The sequence below is a fragment of the Ostrinia nubilalis genome, chromosome 1 (genome assembly GCF_963855985.1).
Source record: "Ostrinia nubilalis chromosome 1, ilOstNubi1.1, whole genome shotgun sequence".
Taxonomy (NCBI): domain Eukaryota; kingdom Metazoa; phylum Arthropoda; class Insecta; order Lepidoptera; family Crambidae; genus Ostrinia; species Ostrinia nubilalis.
In genome coordinates, this window is record NC_087088.1 from 5,900,997 (window position 1) to 5,920,132 (window position 19,136).

At 37.0% G+C, this 19,136-nt stretch overlaps 1 protein-coding gene across 1 annotated transcript in view; it reads left to right on the forward strand.

The window, feature by feature from the left end:
- Positions 1–18,658, forward strand: part of LOC135087816 (homeobox protein dve-1) — a 101,264-nt gene extending 82,606 nt beyond the window's left edge. The window contains exons 3-6 of the mRNA XM_063982621.1: positions 9,760–9,948; positions 10,344–10,573; positions 15,275–16,093; positions 16,205–18,658. Coding sequence (XP_063838691.1) covers positions 9,760–9,948; positions 10,344–10,573; positions 15,275–16,093; positions 16,205–16,867 — 1,901 coding nt within the window. The 3' untranslated portion in view covers positions 16,868–18,658. The remainder of the gene's footprint in view (positions 1–9,759; positions 9,949–10,343; positions 10,574–15,274; positions 16,094–16,204) is intronic.
- Positions 18,659–19,136: the final 478 nt, after the last annotated feature.

Consider the following 19,136-nt stretch of genomic DNA (forward strand, 5'->3'; position numbering starts at 1 on the left):
TCATCCCAAATATCCTTACATGTTTCATTTCTACAAAAACATCTATTTATCAAAAAAGCAAATCAAAACTACATTCACGAATATCGGTCAAGGGCTCCCCACGGAATACGAATATTTGATCCAACGATTGGCCAAGCTCGCCAAACAGTCGGCCAACGTTGGGGGAGAGACGTCTTCATTAAACCACGAACGCCCCTGACAGTACGCCTTGACAATAATTGCTGGCGTTATCTGAACCGCATTGTTCAATTGATATTAGCGACGGGTTACGGAATAGTGGAGATTAACATCTATTTTCACTTAATTAAATTTAGTTACTGTTACATTTTGTGTTTTCAATGTTCCAGCTACATTTTTTATTCATTTTGAAATAGAAGCGTTCAGAATTTTTGTACTTACGAGAAGATAAATCTCAATAAAAATTAGTACCTATTAATGTAACTCATGTCGCGTTGAGACCCGTGTTTCTCTATTTCAATTAAGAAAAATCTCATTTCACACTTTCCATCGTATCGAATAATTTCAAGTAAAAAATATTTTATCAGAATAGGCACATAACAGTCTCGATAAAATTCTACGTGGGGTGATGAACTTTCGTTGGCTTTAGACGGTGTTCCCACACGCGGTGTGATACATTTTCTTTGGCCAAAAGAAAACATCCGCGGACTGGAATATATCAGAAATAAATACTATACAGGTGTACTAACTTAGCGACCGTTAAATCCGTGCACTAAACTAGGACATAATAAAAGCCAGGGCTTAGGAGTAAGCCAGTACGCAGTCTAGGTGTCACGTTACCTTCCTAGACGGTCAGTCGATACGCTTGGTTAACAACAGAACTAAAGGCTGGGTTGCGCCATCTTACTTTAATTTTGACAAACGTCAAAAATCTTTAAAACCCTATACAAAAAACGCCGGTTATTATTACAGTTACGGTCAAAGTTAGGTGGTGCAACTCAGCCTTAGAATGTACTGGAGAATCCAGAACTTAACGTACCAAAGGTTCAATTAGCTAGAAATATAGATTGATACTTTATTGCACACACAAAACAGGAAAGGAACAAAAAACAATAGAGACGCTACTATTAGTTATTTAACAAGTGCTAATTTAAGATTGATAGCCAGCAATTAACTTTATCTATATGTAATTGTCAGCGTTTATAAAATGAGCAACTCCTTATTAACTAAGCATGTAGGTAATCATGGACATGCGATATTTAAAAGGAAAATCGTGAAAAACTAACCTCGATATTTATTGGTTGCTTAGCCAGTAATTAGATAAACAGTTTTTGTTTCCTTCAAAATGAATTATACACAAGTCGAACTATCTTGTTAAACAAATAAACTTTTTTAATCGTTTGCTGATAAACGAACAATGCTTTGGAAGTATAAAGTATCACTAGCACTTTATATATTTTAAAATTCAAATATGTGTATAAATTTCATTTGAATCTAAAGCTAGAATCTAGATAGAACTCCGTTCAGACTCCGTTTAACACCTTACCTTTAGCGGTAATCCTTTTACACGGCCCGGGGCAACAAAGTTTTGCCAGACGGCATAGGGCAGTCCAGTTTACCGGCCACCGGACTAGCGAACTGTTTAGATAAACGACTTTATATTTAGTATTAGAAAGGTAATTTAAATAAGTAAAGTAAAGAGATCTCAGTAAAAATCTCATAGTATAAGGCTGAGTTGTACCATCTTTGGCCGTAACTATAACGTTAACCGGTGGTTTTTGTATGGAGTTTGACAGACTTTTGACGTTTGTTAAAGTTAAAGTAAGATGTGTGCAATCCAGCCTTAATCTCGCAATAATAATAAAACATTTGCCTTCAGTCGTTTGGAACACGTTATACACAAAATACATAATCTTTTTAGGAGACAAAAAAATGCCTTTCCAATGTTAAAATGTAGTTTTAAGTTATTTGAATTTCTGTCGTCAATAGGTATGACCTGCCAAATATAGATATTATAATAATGCTGAGTTTCAGTTTTAATTCTTAGGAACGAAGTATCTACAAGTAGTAGGTTTAAGCGTCTCACGTTACACGCAGACTTATAAGAATTAGTGAGTAGATTACACTTATTCGAACCGAACACGTGAGTTAGCATATTATTAATATTGATTCTCAAGAAAAACTTATTAAAAATAAGTGAGCGCGGTCTTAACTAATTTCGATTCGCCAAGACTTGATTAATCATCAAGTCGGCAATATCACATCAAAAATTTCCTAATGAATAAATGAATTTATCACCAAACCGTGGTTTTTTAAAACCGGCAAAAATTTTAATGATACCGCAGCTAACACTTACGTATGTAAGTGCCATCTAATGATACGGTGCAATCAACTCGCTCGACCGACATGCAAAATCATCATTGGAATGATGAATCTTTAAATCTTCTTCAGTCGACAAAACTGGACACCTTCCTACACCGTTTTTTAGACTACAATTCTATGTTTTATGGTACAGCGAGCGACTGATACCCCCTATTTTTTATATCATTTTTTTTTATAAATTCACAGCCATTATAATAATATTTTTTTATATTGGAAAAAATCAGTGTCGTTAGCGCGTATTTGAGGTCTAATTGTCGATATCTTTTCTACGAGAAACTCATTTTAAGTGAAAAAGATAATATTAAATTTTAAACTTAGAATAGCGTGGCGTGGTAGAGTCCAAACCATTCTCGTTCGCGGCGTTTTCAATAAAACTCTTGATTGTTCCTGATAATAGACATAATAATATAATTATTATGTAGTGGGCATGCCGTCGCGACATGTATTTATCGGGTTTCAGCATCCGTCCGCGGTCACGCCATGACTTATCCGATCTAAATAGATCATCGCTCACGAATAGCGCGCACACGCGAATCCAATAGCCCTGTGATTTATACAATGACAGTTAAGTAGGTATGGGTATAAAATAAAGTAGGTAACAATACGGCTTCATGTATTCTAAACTGATGATCAGTTCGATTTTTTTCTGTTTCGAAGTGTGTTGGAACTCCTTGGCCACGTGACACTGGCCACCAAGACATTGTGTACATATTTTTTTCATTCAACCGATTTTGTTGTTTTTTTTCTGTAGTTCGATTCTTTCTGTAATGCTGTTTTCACAATGTTGCGACCGCGCACACTGGCCACCAAGAAATTCTTTCATTCCATTCTTTTTTTATTCGACCGATTTAGTTATTCTTTTGATTTTTTTCCCATGTCAAGTTCTCAACTATCGATTTTTCCGCAAATCGAATTAATACATTCACGATTATTACCATATCGAGTAATTATTTCGACGATTCCACGAAGCACACACTAGTAAATAACTGGATATGATATTGTCAAGTTGTCAAGATGTGACTCATCATCATCAATACCTCAAATTAAGTAGGTACGTTTTGATGTATTTCACTGATAGAGTTAAATGTGTTGATTTTTAAAAGAACATAGTTGCAAAAAGTTGTATTTAAAACATACATTATTTACATTAGAAACTCAAAAACCAAATTCCAAAACTTTCACATAGAGCCTAAAATTTAAACCGTATGTCTTCAACATTAAAATACCTTTTAAAAGTAGATTAAACACATCAGCACTTTAAATCACCTAAACAAGTTGGAGCTTATACATAACCCAATTAAGCTCTGTCTATTCTTGCACGGCTTTGGATGAGACTTTTAGAATGCTCATGCAAACTCCGCGCTAAGTACATACGTCTCTCACAGTTCATTGTTAATACCCGCCCGCCTAATGCAACACGCTACTGGATGTGCCAAAAGCTTAACGAGCTTAAAATAAAAGAAAATCAAGGGAATATAATTAGAGAAAATATTGACTTCAACACAATACACCATTTTTTATTCTGAAAATTGAACCCTACATAAAAACAAAATCCTACTCTTGATGTAGGCATTGAAACGACCCGATACTGAAAGAAAAGATCAATAGCTTCCTACTGTAAATATTCCGTATTATTTCACTATATGAACCATACAAGATTATCTTTTAAGACTCGCAAGGCATTATTATGTAGGCCGGATAGATACAATCAAAATACTACCTACAACAGAGGTGTGAATTGCAAAGAGCTTGATATTCTATTTCTAAAGTTCGCACCTGATAGATACCGCTAATGTAGGCGTCATCGGCTCTGCGGATCGAGTGAGCTTCAGCTACCTCTAAATAAAACAAGAAACTAAACTGCTATTAATATGCTCGCTCGAATAATCTCCTTGTCGTATCTAGTCTCTCTATACACGACATTAGGGCGGGGGCGCACGTAAGCCCGCCGAAAGGCGGTGAATTTGATTCTGAACATATCTGTTTAAGCCCGCGTCCGAGTTTGCACGTCACTATCTGCCGTGAATCGGTTGTTGGGCTCCTAGCTTTAAAATGATTTCTTGTTTTGTCTTTTGTTTAAAAGGGATAAGTTTGCAGTAGACGCTAGGAAAAAAGTTATAGAGTACCTACAATATGACTCTACATCATTTACAACCCTCATCATCATCATCATCGTTTCAGCCATAGGACGTCCACTGCTAAACATAAGCCTCCCACAATGATTTCTATGTTGATTTACGACCCTAAAATTTGATAAATACTCGTAGGTAGGTATTGTTACCAACTTAAGTTACAAGTTTTTCATCAAATCTGATTACAAAAAAATAATGAGCTTTAGAGTGATGGTAAACTTTAGTGCAACTTTTATTTAATGTAGGTACTCGTATTGTTATTTAATGAAGTACCTAAAATTCGTATCGAATTATAAATTAATTTAATAAGGTAAACCTCAAAACAACAATCATTCAACTTGTCTAATCACACTCATGCCCTAGGTACTTCGAATCTTATGCGCTTATAAGTACTTCGAATGCGGATCTTATCTTTACCTAAAAAAAAAACAAAACAAATCGAATCGGAGGGCAGAAGACGGAGACTTAGCCGATCCGAGCCACTCGAAAGAGTTGAACAAACGCCGTCAAGGAGCCTGCCAGTGCAGGGAATTAAAACTTTAGACTAACAGGAATTAAGCCGGCAAGGGAAGTCTTGGCATAGGGACAGCCGACAATGTACCTCTGTAGATACTGGGGTTTTCTTCCCCCGATTATCGATATTACTTGTTGTATTATGTTTTTAATTAGGAATAATGTTTCATGGTTTAAAAATGAAAATTGAGACTCTTTATTTGATTATTTTTTGATAGTGCCCCATGAGATAGGGCTTACATTATAAGACTAGGTATAAGTCGAACTCTTATTAAAAATACATTTTGAGTAATTTTTTTTTAATAATAATTAGGTAATAGCTTCTTTAATAAATAAGTTATTACAACGTTAAAAATCTGCAGCGTAAAAGCTGTCTAAATCAACTATCAACTTTTTAATGCAAAATTACTAAGATTGTCTTATACTAATTGGTGAAATTGAAAATTTTCAGCATTTTATACGTACCTACATGTTCTAAGAACCCAACTGCATTTCTAAACTCTTTCCATACAACTTAAGATCGGCTTAGCCCGTCTTCGCTCGTGTACTGTCTAATTGCTGTTTTATGTTGTGCACTCATGAACGCAACTTAACTCCAATTTACGTCAGAAGATTAGCTGAGAGGGGAAACAGTTTGGTACTTATTAGTTTAGGTTTGAAGATCAAAATTGTGGTAGCGATCGGAATAGATAGGTAGTTCTGATTGGTAGTTTTATATGTAAAAGTCTAGTCTAGTTATAATCTAGGAGCTTTAAAAGTATCAAAAATATTGAATATACTCGTAGGTAGCCACGTCTTTGTTACTTTTTACCTCAAATTATAATGAGGCATGTTCTCGTCAATAAATCAGTAAGTACCTTACATGATGTCAACTCTGGAAACGCACGGAATACAATCATTTTTCGATCCATTCTAAAACTAATTCCAATTTATTTAAATCACATTAAACATTATCATGACTCAGCGTTTATCTCAGTCGAGTTAAGATAGCATTCGGATCAAGACGACCGCGACGCGAGACCGCGACTCGAGACCGCGACCGGCGACCGGTCGCAGGTCGCAGGGCGACAGCTACTTACGAATCTTCGCGACACGAGTCGTGCGACCCATACGAAACTCAGTATGTTTGCAGTTACTAAACTAAACGGTTGTATTCCATCCATCTGTAAACAATAAAAATAAGTACCTTTTCTAATAAAAATATGTATCATTTGAACTTACTTGTTTTATTTAATGCTTTTCCAATTTTTTCCCAAATATTGTCTCTCACAGTATTATCTTTATAAGCTTGAAGTCTCGTATCGAATACAGGTGCGTTTTTACTTACTAATTCTATTAAAATTTCGTCTTCGTGCGAAGAAAACACGGCCATTTTGCATCTGTCGCGCCACGGCACTGCCTTGTGAGCGACCGAGTCGCGCGACGCAAGTAGCCGGCAGGCCACGCCCACACGTCGCGCGACTCGGTCGCTTGCATCCGTCAGCACTTCCTATTAATTCATATAAAGCAGTGGGTCGCGGTCGCCGGTCGCGGTCTCGAGTCGCGGTCTCGCGTCGCGGTCGTCTTGATCCGAATGCTACCTTTACTTTTCACAAAACGCATCACGCTGATCCGCACAAAACTTTAATCCGCCAAATAAAAATGGAATAAAATAGCGAGGATTAACGAACAAACGACGCGCGTTTCGTAAATTCGCACACATGCGCAAGCGCAGGACTAACGCGATTTAATTTTATGCCGGATTTGCGATAAGAACAGAGATCTCTAGACGTGTGCACGCGCCGCCCGGTATGCGCTCAAGGCGAGAAGTTTGTACGGAGAAATTAATAAGCAAACCTGATAAGGCGAAGCGACCAGTGTTTAAACACTTGCCTCTAGGTAAATTCTAAAAAGGTGTTCTTACACCATCAATGGCCTGACTCCTACATAAAAATTCATTGTAATACAGGTAGATGTTATTTTTTATTCTATTTCTATATCGTGGTCGGTTAATAAATTGACGACATGTTAGGTATGCGGGGTTGTGAAATTATTTTAGTAAAATGTAATTTAAAGCACCATGAGATGCTTTTCTTCATAATAACTACGAGTATACTAGTAAGTAGTAGGTACATCAGATTTCAGAATCGTGAAAAAACTTTAAAACGATGTTGAAATCTAGATTCAAGAATAGATTTGAGCCTTAAATTGATTCAATTCCAATGTTTAGACTAATCACAGGCTTGATATGTACAAATTCTAGACCACCCTGGGACTTTAACAAATATTTCAAGGAAAATATACTATTCCAATACATCCGAATTGATTCAACCATTCTTGAATTTAGCGCATAGCAAAACATAAGTAATGATATTTTTTTTTATTAAAAGACAAGACGAAAGATATATTAGATCAACGTTGATTCTACTTGATTTCCATGAAGGAATTCATATTAATTTCATAATAAAATTAATGTAAAACTCAACCGGCTTCGAACGAGGACTGATTTATTCATCAACAACAGGGCGCCATTTATAATTATCAGGCGAGTTAACATAAATTATTGAGTTAACTATCCTATAATTTTGTAACCAAACTGAATGTAGGCGGCACTTTTTGTTTATGTGAAGCTTGAAGATCTCCCATGAAGATATCCACAACTCACTTAAATTCACCGATATAATAAAAGGACTTTGAATTGACAAGAAGAAGCATCGAATAGGCGGGACATAGGGCTCGTAAAACTGACAACAGTTCAGAAGAAAGTTCTCATATAGAGAGTGTATAAGCCTCCATCAAGTGGACCTATCAGTCTACCTTTTTGAAATTCCCGGAAGCCACTGGATGCTGATGGCACAAAGTCTATTTTTATAGACTTTTATGAACTAACCTTTATCCTTGTTCTGCATTAAAAAAAAGTCCTACAGTGGATGTCTATAGATTTTTAATAATGAAGATTAAAGTTTCTATTGCTAGTCTAACCGTTATAAGATCTCCAAACTATATTAATCGAAATGCCTGGTCTAAACATACCAATATTAATATAACAGATAATTGGATAGTTCACCCTCAGGGGTACTAAACAAACTATAGTTTCGCAGTTTCATAACCGAGGGATTTAACTGACCAAAGGACGGGCGAGCCTGAGCCCCATAATCCGCGCTCCATGTTAAACCATAGGTGGTTACTGGCTAGGTGCTAACCCAAAGAACTTGCCCACGCAAACTATTGAAAGTTACTTAAACGATTACCGCTGGAATTTCAGGTGTTTTAATGAAAGCTGGCGGCCGCTGTAGGGATGCGATTTTTCGCAAAAAGTCTGACTACGACTAAGTTGTGTGTTGCTCTTGTTTGTTAGCTTTAAAATAGTTTAACTTGGAATAACTGTAAATGTAACATGTTTCTTGATTAAAATTGATTAAGTTTGCTTTCACCCTTTCAGGGTTAATTCTTGTGATCAGAAACTGCTAAAGATGTGATCACTTACTGAAATATTTTTTGGTATTTTGTGGTCGCATCTTTGTGGCGCCTCACACCGCTAATGCAACGCGACGCGATACACCCAGCGAGGGTATTATTAAGAGATTACTGTATGGCGAAATTTATAATTTCTCCGAACCGACTGTTTCGTTGCCTGTATTTCGGTATTTCGGGATAGTATTATGTAAATTCAATAACAGTTGAGCCCAAAGATACCCTTTTGTTTTCAATTGGGAATCACTTTACGTTTTCACGAATAACTATTGTTTAATTGGTTATAGCTTCTGCCATTTAATATCTATTTCAGGCTAACTTTAAAGCATAAATACGCATGAGATTTCTGAAAATGTTATATTTCTAATATCTATTGTATCATTTGCTCATTACTTCATAAACAATGTTCTGATTTTTCGTAAAAAAAATTACATCAAAATAAGGCACCATATTCCGTCTGACGGAGTAAATTTTTTGCCCTCTCAAAGGCTTGTGCCAAAGCAACTCAAAGTACAATAAAGCAGACGCACTTAGACGTTAAAAAAGTGCATTGAAGCAGCAAAAACTATTTAATATAGCGCTAAAGATTTCCAACAAAGAAAGTGCCTGAAAGTACCGACAAAGCGATTTTCTGCGCCCAAGACATGCAGCGAGGATTAATTATTACTTTAACATTTCTCTCCGTTTTTTGCCGCCGAGTCAAAAGCAATGTTCGGTCGCCTGAAAAGTTGCTAAATAATTAAAACGTCTTACGTTTCGACGTCTACCCCTTAAGTGGCGATTTTTCAGCGACGCCAAGTTTTTCCGTCCTATTTGAGTTCTTTAGCTTATGATGGCCGACGCTAAGTATTGTGAAACGTCGATTGCTGTCTTGAGAGGAATTATGTTGCACCAAAATGACTTCGTATTAAAAAGTTTAAAGGAAGAAAACCTTAATAATAAATAATATGTGTGTAACCTGTGCTGGGCTGTGCTGTGTTACATATTCTCTAATGTCAGTCGGAGTAGACAACACGAGTAAATAATTGTTCTTCATATTTAAAGCTGAAAAAACTCACACTGCTACATGACAATGACTTAATAATTTGAATTTATTTTCAATTCAAAGAAAATTAAAATCAATTGCTAGAAAGAAAAAAAAACGGGTCAACATTTTCTTGTTAGTACATAAAGAAAATTCATTCCTTCTTTATGAACCAGGTCACAGAATTTCTCGTTACAGTGCCCGATATTTTGCATTGAACTAATTTCTACTTTATTAAAATTAAGAAATAGGTCTGTATAATTAAATTTTCTGACTCGAACTTTTTCTTTGGCACAGGCAAGACGCTTCCAGTCCACTGCGTGGTGGAGGCAGTGTCGTCCGTTGAAGAAGGAGCTTGGCGTCGAAGAGCTGCGGTGGAGACTGACAGCTACGTCATCATACCATCAGCTACTGCCTTCCACGACCTGGTCCCTGCCGCCATGATGAGGCTCGGCTACCCTCAAGAGTTGGCCGCTGCTGCTAAAGGTAATTTATCTCAAAATTAATATAATTCATAGATGATACTGACTATTTTACTGTTTCATAGTATGGCGATTTCTAGCTAGCATTAGGTCTCGGGTTCGATCCTGGTATGTTTGTGTATCATTAGTCTTGGTGTTTTATATTAGTAACATGCTAAAAAGATAAAATTTTGGTAAAACCGTTATCTGGTACCCATAGTAGGTAGCTTTGTTTTATTTTATGTGGCCCTGTGAACAATATTCAAATATATTTTTATTGGATAGTCTGATCGATAGTTCCCTAAAGGATTTCGCCAAAATGATCAAACATCTTCTAGATTTACGATTTTATTTTGTCTAATATGTATTTTCATATTGTGTGTTTTATTATATCAATAAAGATATTTTATTCTTCACCAGGTTCAGTGGTCATCAACAACTGGAAGCCTTTGCCTTTCGAAAGGATCTCCGATGGGCCTCTAGCCACTGTGGGGGAGGTGCTTGGTGAACTGACGACTGTTGCCACCCTTCGCATTCAGCTGCTAAGACCTAGACCTACCCCCCTCCAGGACATCAAGGACAAACTCCTGAGACTCCTGCTGGTCCAGAGCAGACCCCTCCTGATGTCTACTGGATGCCCGTTAGATGAGGTAATGTATTCGTCTATCCATATTTATGTTGCACTAGCAGACTAGTCAAGCCTTAGGTCATTTTGACGCTGCATATGCTTTTGAGAATAACTTCTACACACACTTTTTGTGGGTAGGATTGTATTTAAATTGGTCTGGTCTTATTTTAGCGTAATGATTTTAGTAAGAATTAACACATGTCGTCATCAACATCAGTCGCAACAAAAAGAAGCTTTTATGGCTTATATGTAAAAACTAATATGTATCGCTAATAGATAACACGAAAATTAGACAAAGGATTAGCGAGGAATTACTGAAAAACCTAATCAGATTAATTTGAACATAATTAAATCATCCATGCGCATGAATTACCAACTCGTTAACGGCATTAACAAATTAATAATGTAATGCGTATCCATCGGATCGCGTATTGTCTAATTACTCTATTCAGCTCTAAATCTATTCCGAAAACACCTGTCAAACCGAATAACGAGGCATTAAAATCATCCGAACTCATTCACGTGGTTGACAAAACGCGTCCGCAAGAGCGCGCTAAACCGAAGCTCACAATGTTCCGTCGCGTTGTAATGTTCTTTAATGCTCTGTAACCCCTGCCCGGTGTACAATAAGGCTGTGGAATAAGGCCCTAGTTCCATTGGTGGCGATGCGATTTCAGCTGTGGGGCAGCTATCCGTTGTTGTACGGGTAAATTAATTGCTCAGCTTTGATCAATCTTACGTCAGTTACGACATCGTAGAGTCATATTGACCAATGCGGAACAATACTTATGCAGCAATTAAGGAAAACTATGTATCCCTCTGCCTCCGCAGCTGTTAGCCTCCCATATGAAGCTTTTACTCTTACATATCTATGGTGTAACGTGTAGTTGAAAGGAAATTGTTTAAGCCTTCTCTACCGTCTGTTTATTCAGCAACTCTACGTTCTAAAGATCATTTTATGACATTGATAAGGGGCCAAATGATAAAAAGCTAACTAAGTAGCTAAGCTAATAAATTACTCTGGAGCCAAACAAAACAGATTTTTTTTATAGTATTACAACCTACTGTTTGATTTTTGATTTAGTTACTTTTAATCATCGTTTCTAGCCTATAGCGTAGCTTGTCACACGTCTACCCCATTGGACGGCCGGCCTAATACCCCGTAACCCCTGCCCACGTCACAATGAGCCTGTAGACTAAACCTTTACCCCTTATTATCAGCGAACGCATTGTTTCCCATATTTAAACCCACCCTGGATGCGCGCTCTCAATTGAAATTTATTGCGTAGTTACAGCCGTTTCGGTTCTGATAGGTATTCCAAAGATTTATACGACGTTAAGTGCTTTTGCTCATGAAATTCTGTATGTTATTAAGATTTATTTTGCTTTGTTTTTTAGATTGTTGTTCTATAGAATGATTTACAGCATACGGATGAGCTTAGGCTAAGAATATGACGATTGTAAATGATCGGGTCTTAGTATTAATTATAAGTAGTGGACTTTAATCCTAAGAAATTGATTGAGTTTCGCAGGTCTGCCTAGAATGTTTGTAAATAAAAAAATGTGTTCTGTGCTATAACACCATCTGAGGTAGCGTGGTGGGTTTTTACTGGGGGTAAAAGAATGTCTTTCAAGTTTCAGTTTTTAATTCAGTAGTTAATACTACGTAATGGAGACTTAAATAATATAAAGTGTCGGTAATTAACTAATTAAATGGACAAAGCAAAATTAGGGCTCAAGCTGAATTTTCAAACAAAAATACATTTTCCAGTGTAAGTAGAGTTTTATTGCAAAATCGCACCTATCACAACCAAATAAGAAAGCCAATTGTTTAGCTGAACATGCTGTCGGTACCAAAAACGTAATCAACCGCACGGCATTAGCTCTACATGTCGTCACATTCGCAACCTTTCCCCGGATTCGCGCAGATAACGGTGACGTCATCAACACGACAGCCATCAACCGGCGGATCCGAAGAATGAGCGTGTATAGTCCGCTTTACAAAGAGGTATACTTACTACAATGTATAGCTCTTAAAGGATATGTTTATTCAAATACCTTACCATGTATTCGTACCTACTTTGGATTCGCCTTTGCGTAGCTTAAGGTTCTCTCACATAAAAAACGATAACTGTGACAAATAATTATGATTTTTATTGTATCTTATTAAGCTTAAGCTAGCTATTAGGTGCTTTATCTTTTATATCAAAGATACTAACAAACCTATTAGTAATTTGTGTGGCACTATACAATTTTTAATATGATGTGACATGGCATGATCCATACACAGAAAGTGTTGAAAAGAGAAAAATATTTTAATTAAATTAATATACGAGTTGAGTAGTAAAACATATTTACATTTAAAAAAGTACCTACATGTTTTTTTTACGTGTCAAGAATATAAAAAAAAAGTTTACATATTTCTGACGCGTCAAAAATATCAAACTGAGTGTACCAAACTCGTTGAGTACACTCTCACAATTCGGGACGTCGCGTCGTTATAATTTGGGAGGTTACGCCTAAGTCCCTGCTAATAAGGATCATCGCGGGAAGAATTAAGGAAGCATTTGTTTTGATGTTGCGGATGTTCGCGACTCTACAAAAGGAGGTTTTAATGGAAATTTGAGAGCTTTATGCTTATAATCTTTTGAATTGAAAGCGGCTGACAAACCGAGATGATGTTTTCACATAAAATAGAGTATTTCATCACATTCAGGAATAATCAGATATTCATTGAGAGACTATTTCAACATATATTAAAGGTTGTTAGTTGTCTGAAAAATGTTACAAAAATATAACACGATAAATTTTCCTCGCAAAACAGAACACCCAAGAAAGTACCTGCAAGCTCCACGAACGGAAATGTAAATTACATTTTACATAACTGTAAACTGCGCTAGAAATTATCTGGTTCGCTTTAGGCGTTCCTATTTTCATAAAATCTTTACCCACTTAAAGAGGTTTAAATCTCCATATCAGAAGATATATACAGTAATTTGTCGGCGCTGAGCACCTGTCTCACACGCGGGATCTCCATACATAATAAATTTAATTGAATCGCAACTCATCCTCGCGTAGCTTTATTATATTTTCAAATATCCATCTCTGGAGGGCGGGGACACCCTCGTCTTACCAACTCGAGCCTTGAAAGAGGGCTAAAAGGAGTTTTAGATGTACGAACGCTTTTGATCTTATTAATACCATAAAATAATGCTTTATAATCTTATTAAATGCGAGGTTAGCGCTCGATGCGCGCCCTCCAAAGCTTAACCGCCTGTCGGGTCGCGATTTCAATTTAGGCTCTCCATTGACACAGTTAAGAACGAACTATTTTAGTGTCTCACTTTACATTTCAAACGTTAAATCATAAAGTCAGCAATACAAAATTTATTTTTCGAAGTTCGAAATGAGGCAAAGGAATACAGAGCAAGATAATCAAACAAGTTCAACTGCGAAGTTAGTAGCTAAACGGCAGATGAACTCGGCTTCTCGATATTATGGTAATTTATCGCACGCCAATTTGCGCCACTTCGATTCCAACTTTGAACAAACTTTGGACGCGCGCTTATAGAATACTTTGTAGAAGGGTTTTTAGAAAGACAACGAAGGATTAATTTTAACCCATAAATTCTCTAAAGACTTTTTTGGAATAAGACACAGTTTGGTAAATAACTCGTAGCGTCAAAGCGATATCAGATAAGACTAATTTAAGCCTATTGTGTTCTAAGTTGTCTTTTCTAATGCGCGTACATCAAGAAATGTTCGCAATACACACCAAATTACGTAGGTACTTAGGCGGATTACACGTGACACGAGTTATCACGCGCAGGCGCCTCGTAAATCTTCCTTGGAACTGAAACAGACAATATCTGAAAGCAAATATGGCCTCACTATTTAAAAATATAAAACAAAGAAGCAGATTAACGTATCACTCGCGCTCGAGTTAATTCCCCGCGACATGATTTATAGCCACAATCTCGATGTGTTACACTCACACTTAATTTAACATTTTGATTTAGCAACAGTCGAAACACACTCCTTGACAACTCGCTTGACGTCGTAATCGCTGGCATTGTTCTGTGTAATCTAGTGATACGGGCAGATCTTACTTGCATAATGTCAAGCTGGGTAAACTGGGAGGCGAAGCTATAATCCGACGAGTTCTTATAGAATGACTACTTGTTGCGCTATTAACAATCCAAACAAGATGTTATCAGAGCAAATAGTTGTGAAATTTAAACGTGTAATGGAATAATTTTCGAATCGAGCCGTTGATTTGTTGGTTAAACAGATCGGCGCAGGAGCGGCGTCTGTAATGGGTTAACACTGAACATTCTGGGAGCACTTTGTCCGCGCTGGCGCTAGTTGGATGCGCAGTGGGTGGACGCTAATTGGTTAAACGCCCTTCCCGCTCATTGTTTTAGAGCAGACCATGATTGAAGTTTCGGCGGCGCGGGAGCGCACTAACCGCCGAGCAAACACCTCCGTCAGAGCGGTGCGCATGACACATGCATTAACAGCCGACCTAATATTTTCATAATCTAATGGCGATGTTCTGTGAAACAATGCTCCGTGTTGATTCAAACAATTATCTCTGTATCTGTTGCTGGTTAGAGTGACCTCCTTAAAACCGTCTAAATGCTGTTTGCGGTATCTTGTTTTTTATTTACATTAGTAACAGCACGACATGAGTTTAATTTCGTAATATTTTCCGTTGTTACAGATGACATTGGCTCAAATTTGTAGAGGGCAAGATAGGACACCTGGACCTCATAATTTTCACGAGCCCTCGGAAGAGATGCGTCGCAAGTTCGAGTCTTGGTGGAGTGCGCAGGTGTCCCCACGGCCGCCCCCGTTCAGTCCTCGGCGATACCCTTCACCTGGTCCCAAAAATCGTTCGCCGACACTGAATTCTATCCCAGATCACTTACACCCAGCACTACAAACAGTTCAAAGCCAATATCCTACACAGAAGACAAGAATGCGAACAAGTTTCGATCCAGAACTAGAATTGCCAAAGCTGCAACGATGGTTTTCCGAAAACCAGCACCCAAGCCGCCAACAGATTCAGCAATATGTCCGAGAATTGAATAATTTAGAATCGAGACGTGGCCGAAAGCCACTCGATGTTAACAATGTTGTTTACTGGTTTAAAAATGCACGCGCTGCTCAAAAACGTGCTGAACTTCGAAATATTGGAGGCTTGGGTTGCCACCTTGGAGTCAACGGTTTCAACAGTAGAAGCCACAGCCCTACTAATGGCTCTTTGATGACAGGCAACGACAGCTACGCCTCCCATGATCAGAACTCAATGAAAAGTCCCATGCAAATGTCAGGCAGCCCTGGAAGGTACCCAATGTCCGTGATGTCTGAGGATAATTTATCAAATGGAGGATCAGATCTTGAAGAAGATGTTGGCGACCTAAATCCTGATGATAGGCCGGAGAGTCCTGATGCACCCCTTTCTTTAATAACAACGAAGAAGAATAATGATGCTGATGACATGCCACAAGAGTCACCCAAACCACCTGATATAATCAAGGTAAATGATTTCAACAAAAAACGTAAAAAACCTACACTGTCATTCACAGTGCAGATGTTGTTGTAATTTAATCTAGTCTCTTTAATTAATAAGTATTCTGTATTGTCGCAGGTACACGACATCAAGCAAGAGCCAAAGGATTTGAGTAAGCCTGAGCAGACTCACAACTCTCCGCAACGATCTCCAGCAAAGAATAGTGATAGCTCCCACAATAACAATAATAACAATATAGAAGAAGAAAACGGGAACGTGGATGATCACGATGTGTCTGATGATGAAGTTGTGCAAGAGCGGCATTACAGACCTACGTCACCTCATCTGGACCGCTTACCGTTCCCTATGGTGCCAAATCATCCAATGTTTGGACATGGAATCATGTACATGAGCCAATACATGAGTGGGTTCCCTGGTGTTGGCGCGGTTCCGGGAGAAGGCGCGAGTGGTCTGAACCTGGCTCTGGCTGGAGCATCAGACGAGCGTCGTAAGCGCAACCGCACCTTCATCGACCCAGTCTCCGAAGTGCCAGTCCTGGAACAGTGGTTCTCGATGAACACACACCCTTCTCATAACCTGATACTCAAGTACACTGAGGAGCTAAACAGAATGCCGTACAGGCAAAAGTTTCCCCGGCTCGAGTCAAAAAACGTGCAATTCTGGTTCAAGAATCGGAGGGCGAAGTGCAAGCGACTGAAGATGTCCCTGTATGAGCCTTCTTCTCCATCGCACTATTCCCACCCTGGGCACCCGCATATCACAGATCGCAAACTGGTGTGAAGTGTGCAATAAGTAGTGAAATTTCAGCCACGTCAGATAATTAAAACGAAAGACTGAATCCGAATCGTTTAATGGTGTACAGTGCCATGTTAGTATTAATATCAGGGCGGTGTCGTAATCATCACAGTTAAAGGAGTAAAGTATGAAATTGCTGTTTTTTTTTTCAATAATTACATTGTTCCTTATACGATACCTAGCAATGTCCATTATTCTTTTTTTTTTTATTTTAAATGGCTTTTTTTCTAGAATCATAGTCAAATCATCAATATCTTTTTAGAAGTATGAATTTTCATTTTTTTTTCTATTTGTATCCTGCAGCTTAAAGTCTCAATCTATCTACAAAATTTCATAAAATTCCGATTTGTGGTTCTCTAAATAATCGCAAAAATGTTTGTATGGAAAAATTAATTTTCGTTAAATTCTCCATACAAAACGGCAATTTCATACTTAAACACCGATATTAGAGCGGTATCGTATCACAGTTCGTATTATTCAATGAACTCTTTAGTACTTTAAGTACAGTCAAGTTTTTGCTTTAGGTAGGTGACTCCAAAGCAGCTCTTTTAAGATTACATTTTAAATATTCGTGTTTATGTACATGTAAAAAACTTGTCACAATTGAGAATGAATCTCATATGTACTCCGTATGTATATAATAAGGATTATGACTCAATTTTTATTTATTTAATAAATAATGTAGTTGTAAAATAACTGTTATTCCTTAGGTACGTAATTTTGAATGGATACTCAAATAAAGTTCCACTTAAATTATCCTTAGACGTAGTTCATTAGTTGAGGTTAATATTAGAATCGTATTCAATGTTATATTAAATTGTAAATTTTTTGTGTAATTAAGTCATATTATAGTGATAGTACTGATATTATTGCACATAATTAGAACATCAAAATTTCTAATAGATAATGGTTACTCGACCGATTTAGTTCGATTCATAATTGATAGATTGATTACGCACATTCCTTGTTTCGCTTTATGTTTAGTAATACTTCCTCAATCCAAAGATTGGTTAGTGTTATATAGTAATCATGTAAGATATGTATAACAGACCGCTCACAATATTATTTGTTAGGATACTGTCTTTACGAATGATCTTTGGATAAGTTGTTATTGTGTGAACACACGAAAATAGTGATATCATCGTACTATAGTCGATTATAGTCGTACTGTTGATTTGTTAAAAAGATATTTTTTTCTATTGATACTACACACAAGGAGTAAATCGCATTATTGATTTATGGTCGATATAAATTCTATATAGAGTCGATTTGTTTTAAAGATCTTTGAATCCGAATCACTTTGCAATTTCTTCGTGTGTGTCAGCTCAGTAAAAGTTCATCTGATAACTCGAATAAAAATAATCTTTTAGTTAATTTTAATCATTGGTTATAAATTTAATTGTTGCCAAAAGATATCTTTCTTTAAAATTGTAGAAAATCTGCTGGCAGAAAGTATTTGTGAAATGCCGTATCGCATCCTGCGACGTATTTCCAATTACCTATTATTAAATTGCAGTATTTAAGCATTTATTGTTTGATGGCTAGATCACTAGTTTTAACATACAATTGTTTTGTTATTCCATGTTATGCTTGTTTTGTGAAGCTGTGATGAAATTTCCAAATATTGTACATATTTTATTAAAGTTAATAGAGTATGGTAAAACTGTGTCACTATGCTCACACAACAGTTATTTACCGCTTAGGTAATTGACATATTGGCTAAATGTTTATTCGATTCAATTATATAAACTGAAATTAAATTGAAGTATATGAAATTATCTATATTTTATTTGACTCGCCCTAATATTTAACACCGTAACATTACATACACAACGCTGTGGAAAAATAAACACACACGATGCTCATTCTACTACCTACCTAACTTTCAGTAGTTGGGTTTAATTAGTTAACCTTTAAGACCAAGTAATTACCTACAGCGGTATCGAGTGGCGTGGAAGAGGAAACACAAAATACCTACATAAATGGAGAAGAACCTGTCCAAATAAGTAATAAAGCATTACATTGCACTATAGAAAATATATTACCTGGTCACCAGGCGATTAATTAAACTGAATTAAATGAACATTAAATGTGAGATAGTGATTAATTATGCTTTGCCTGCACGTTCTTAAGCTACGGTTTCACATATCGCTGGAAAAAATCATATAGAGGGATCAAATTAAAGCATAGCCTAGTAACGCAAAAACTAATTTCACGACATGAAAGTTCGTAAAGAGATTACAAATAGTCAAAA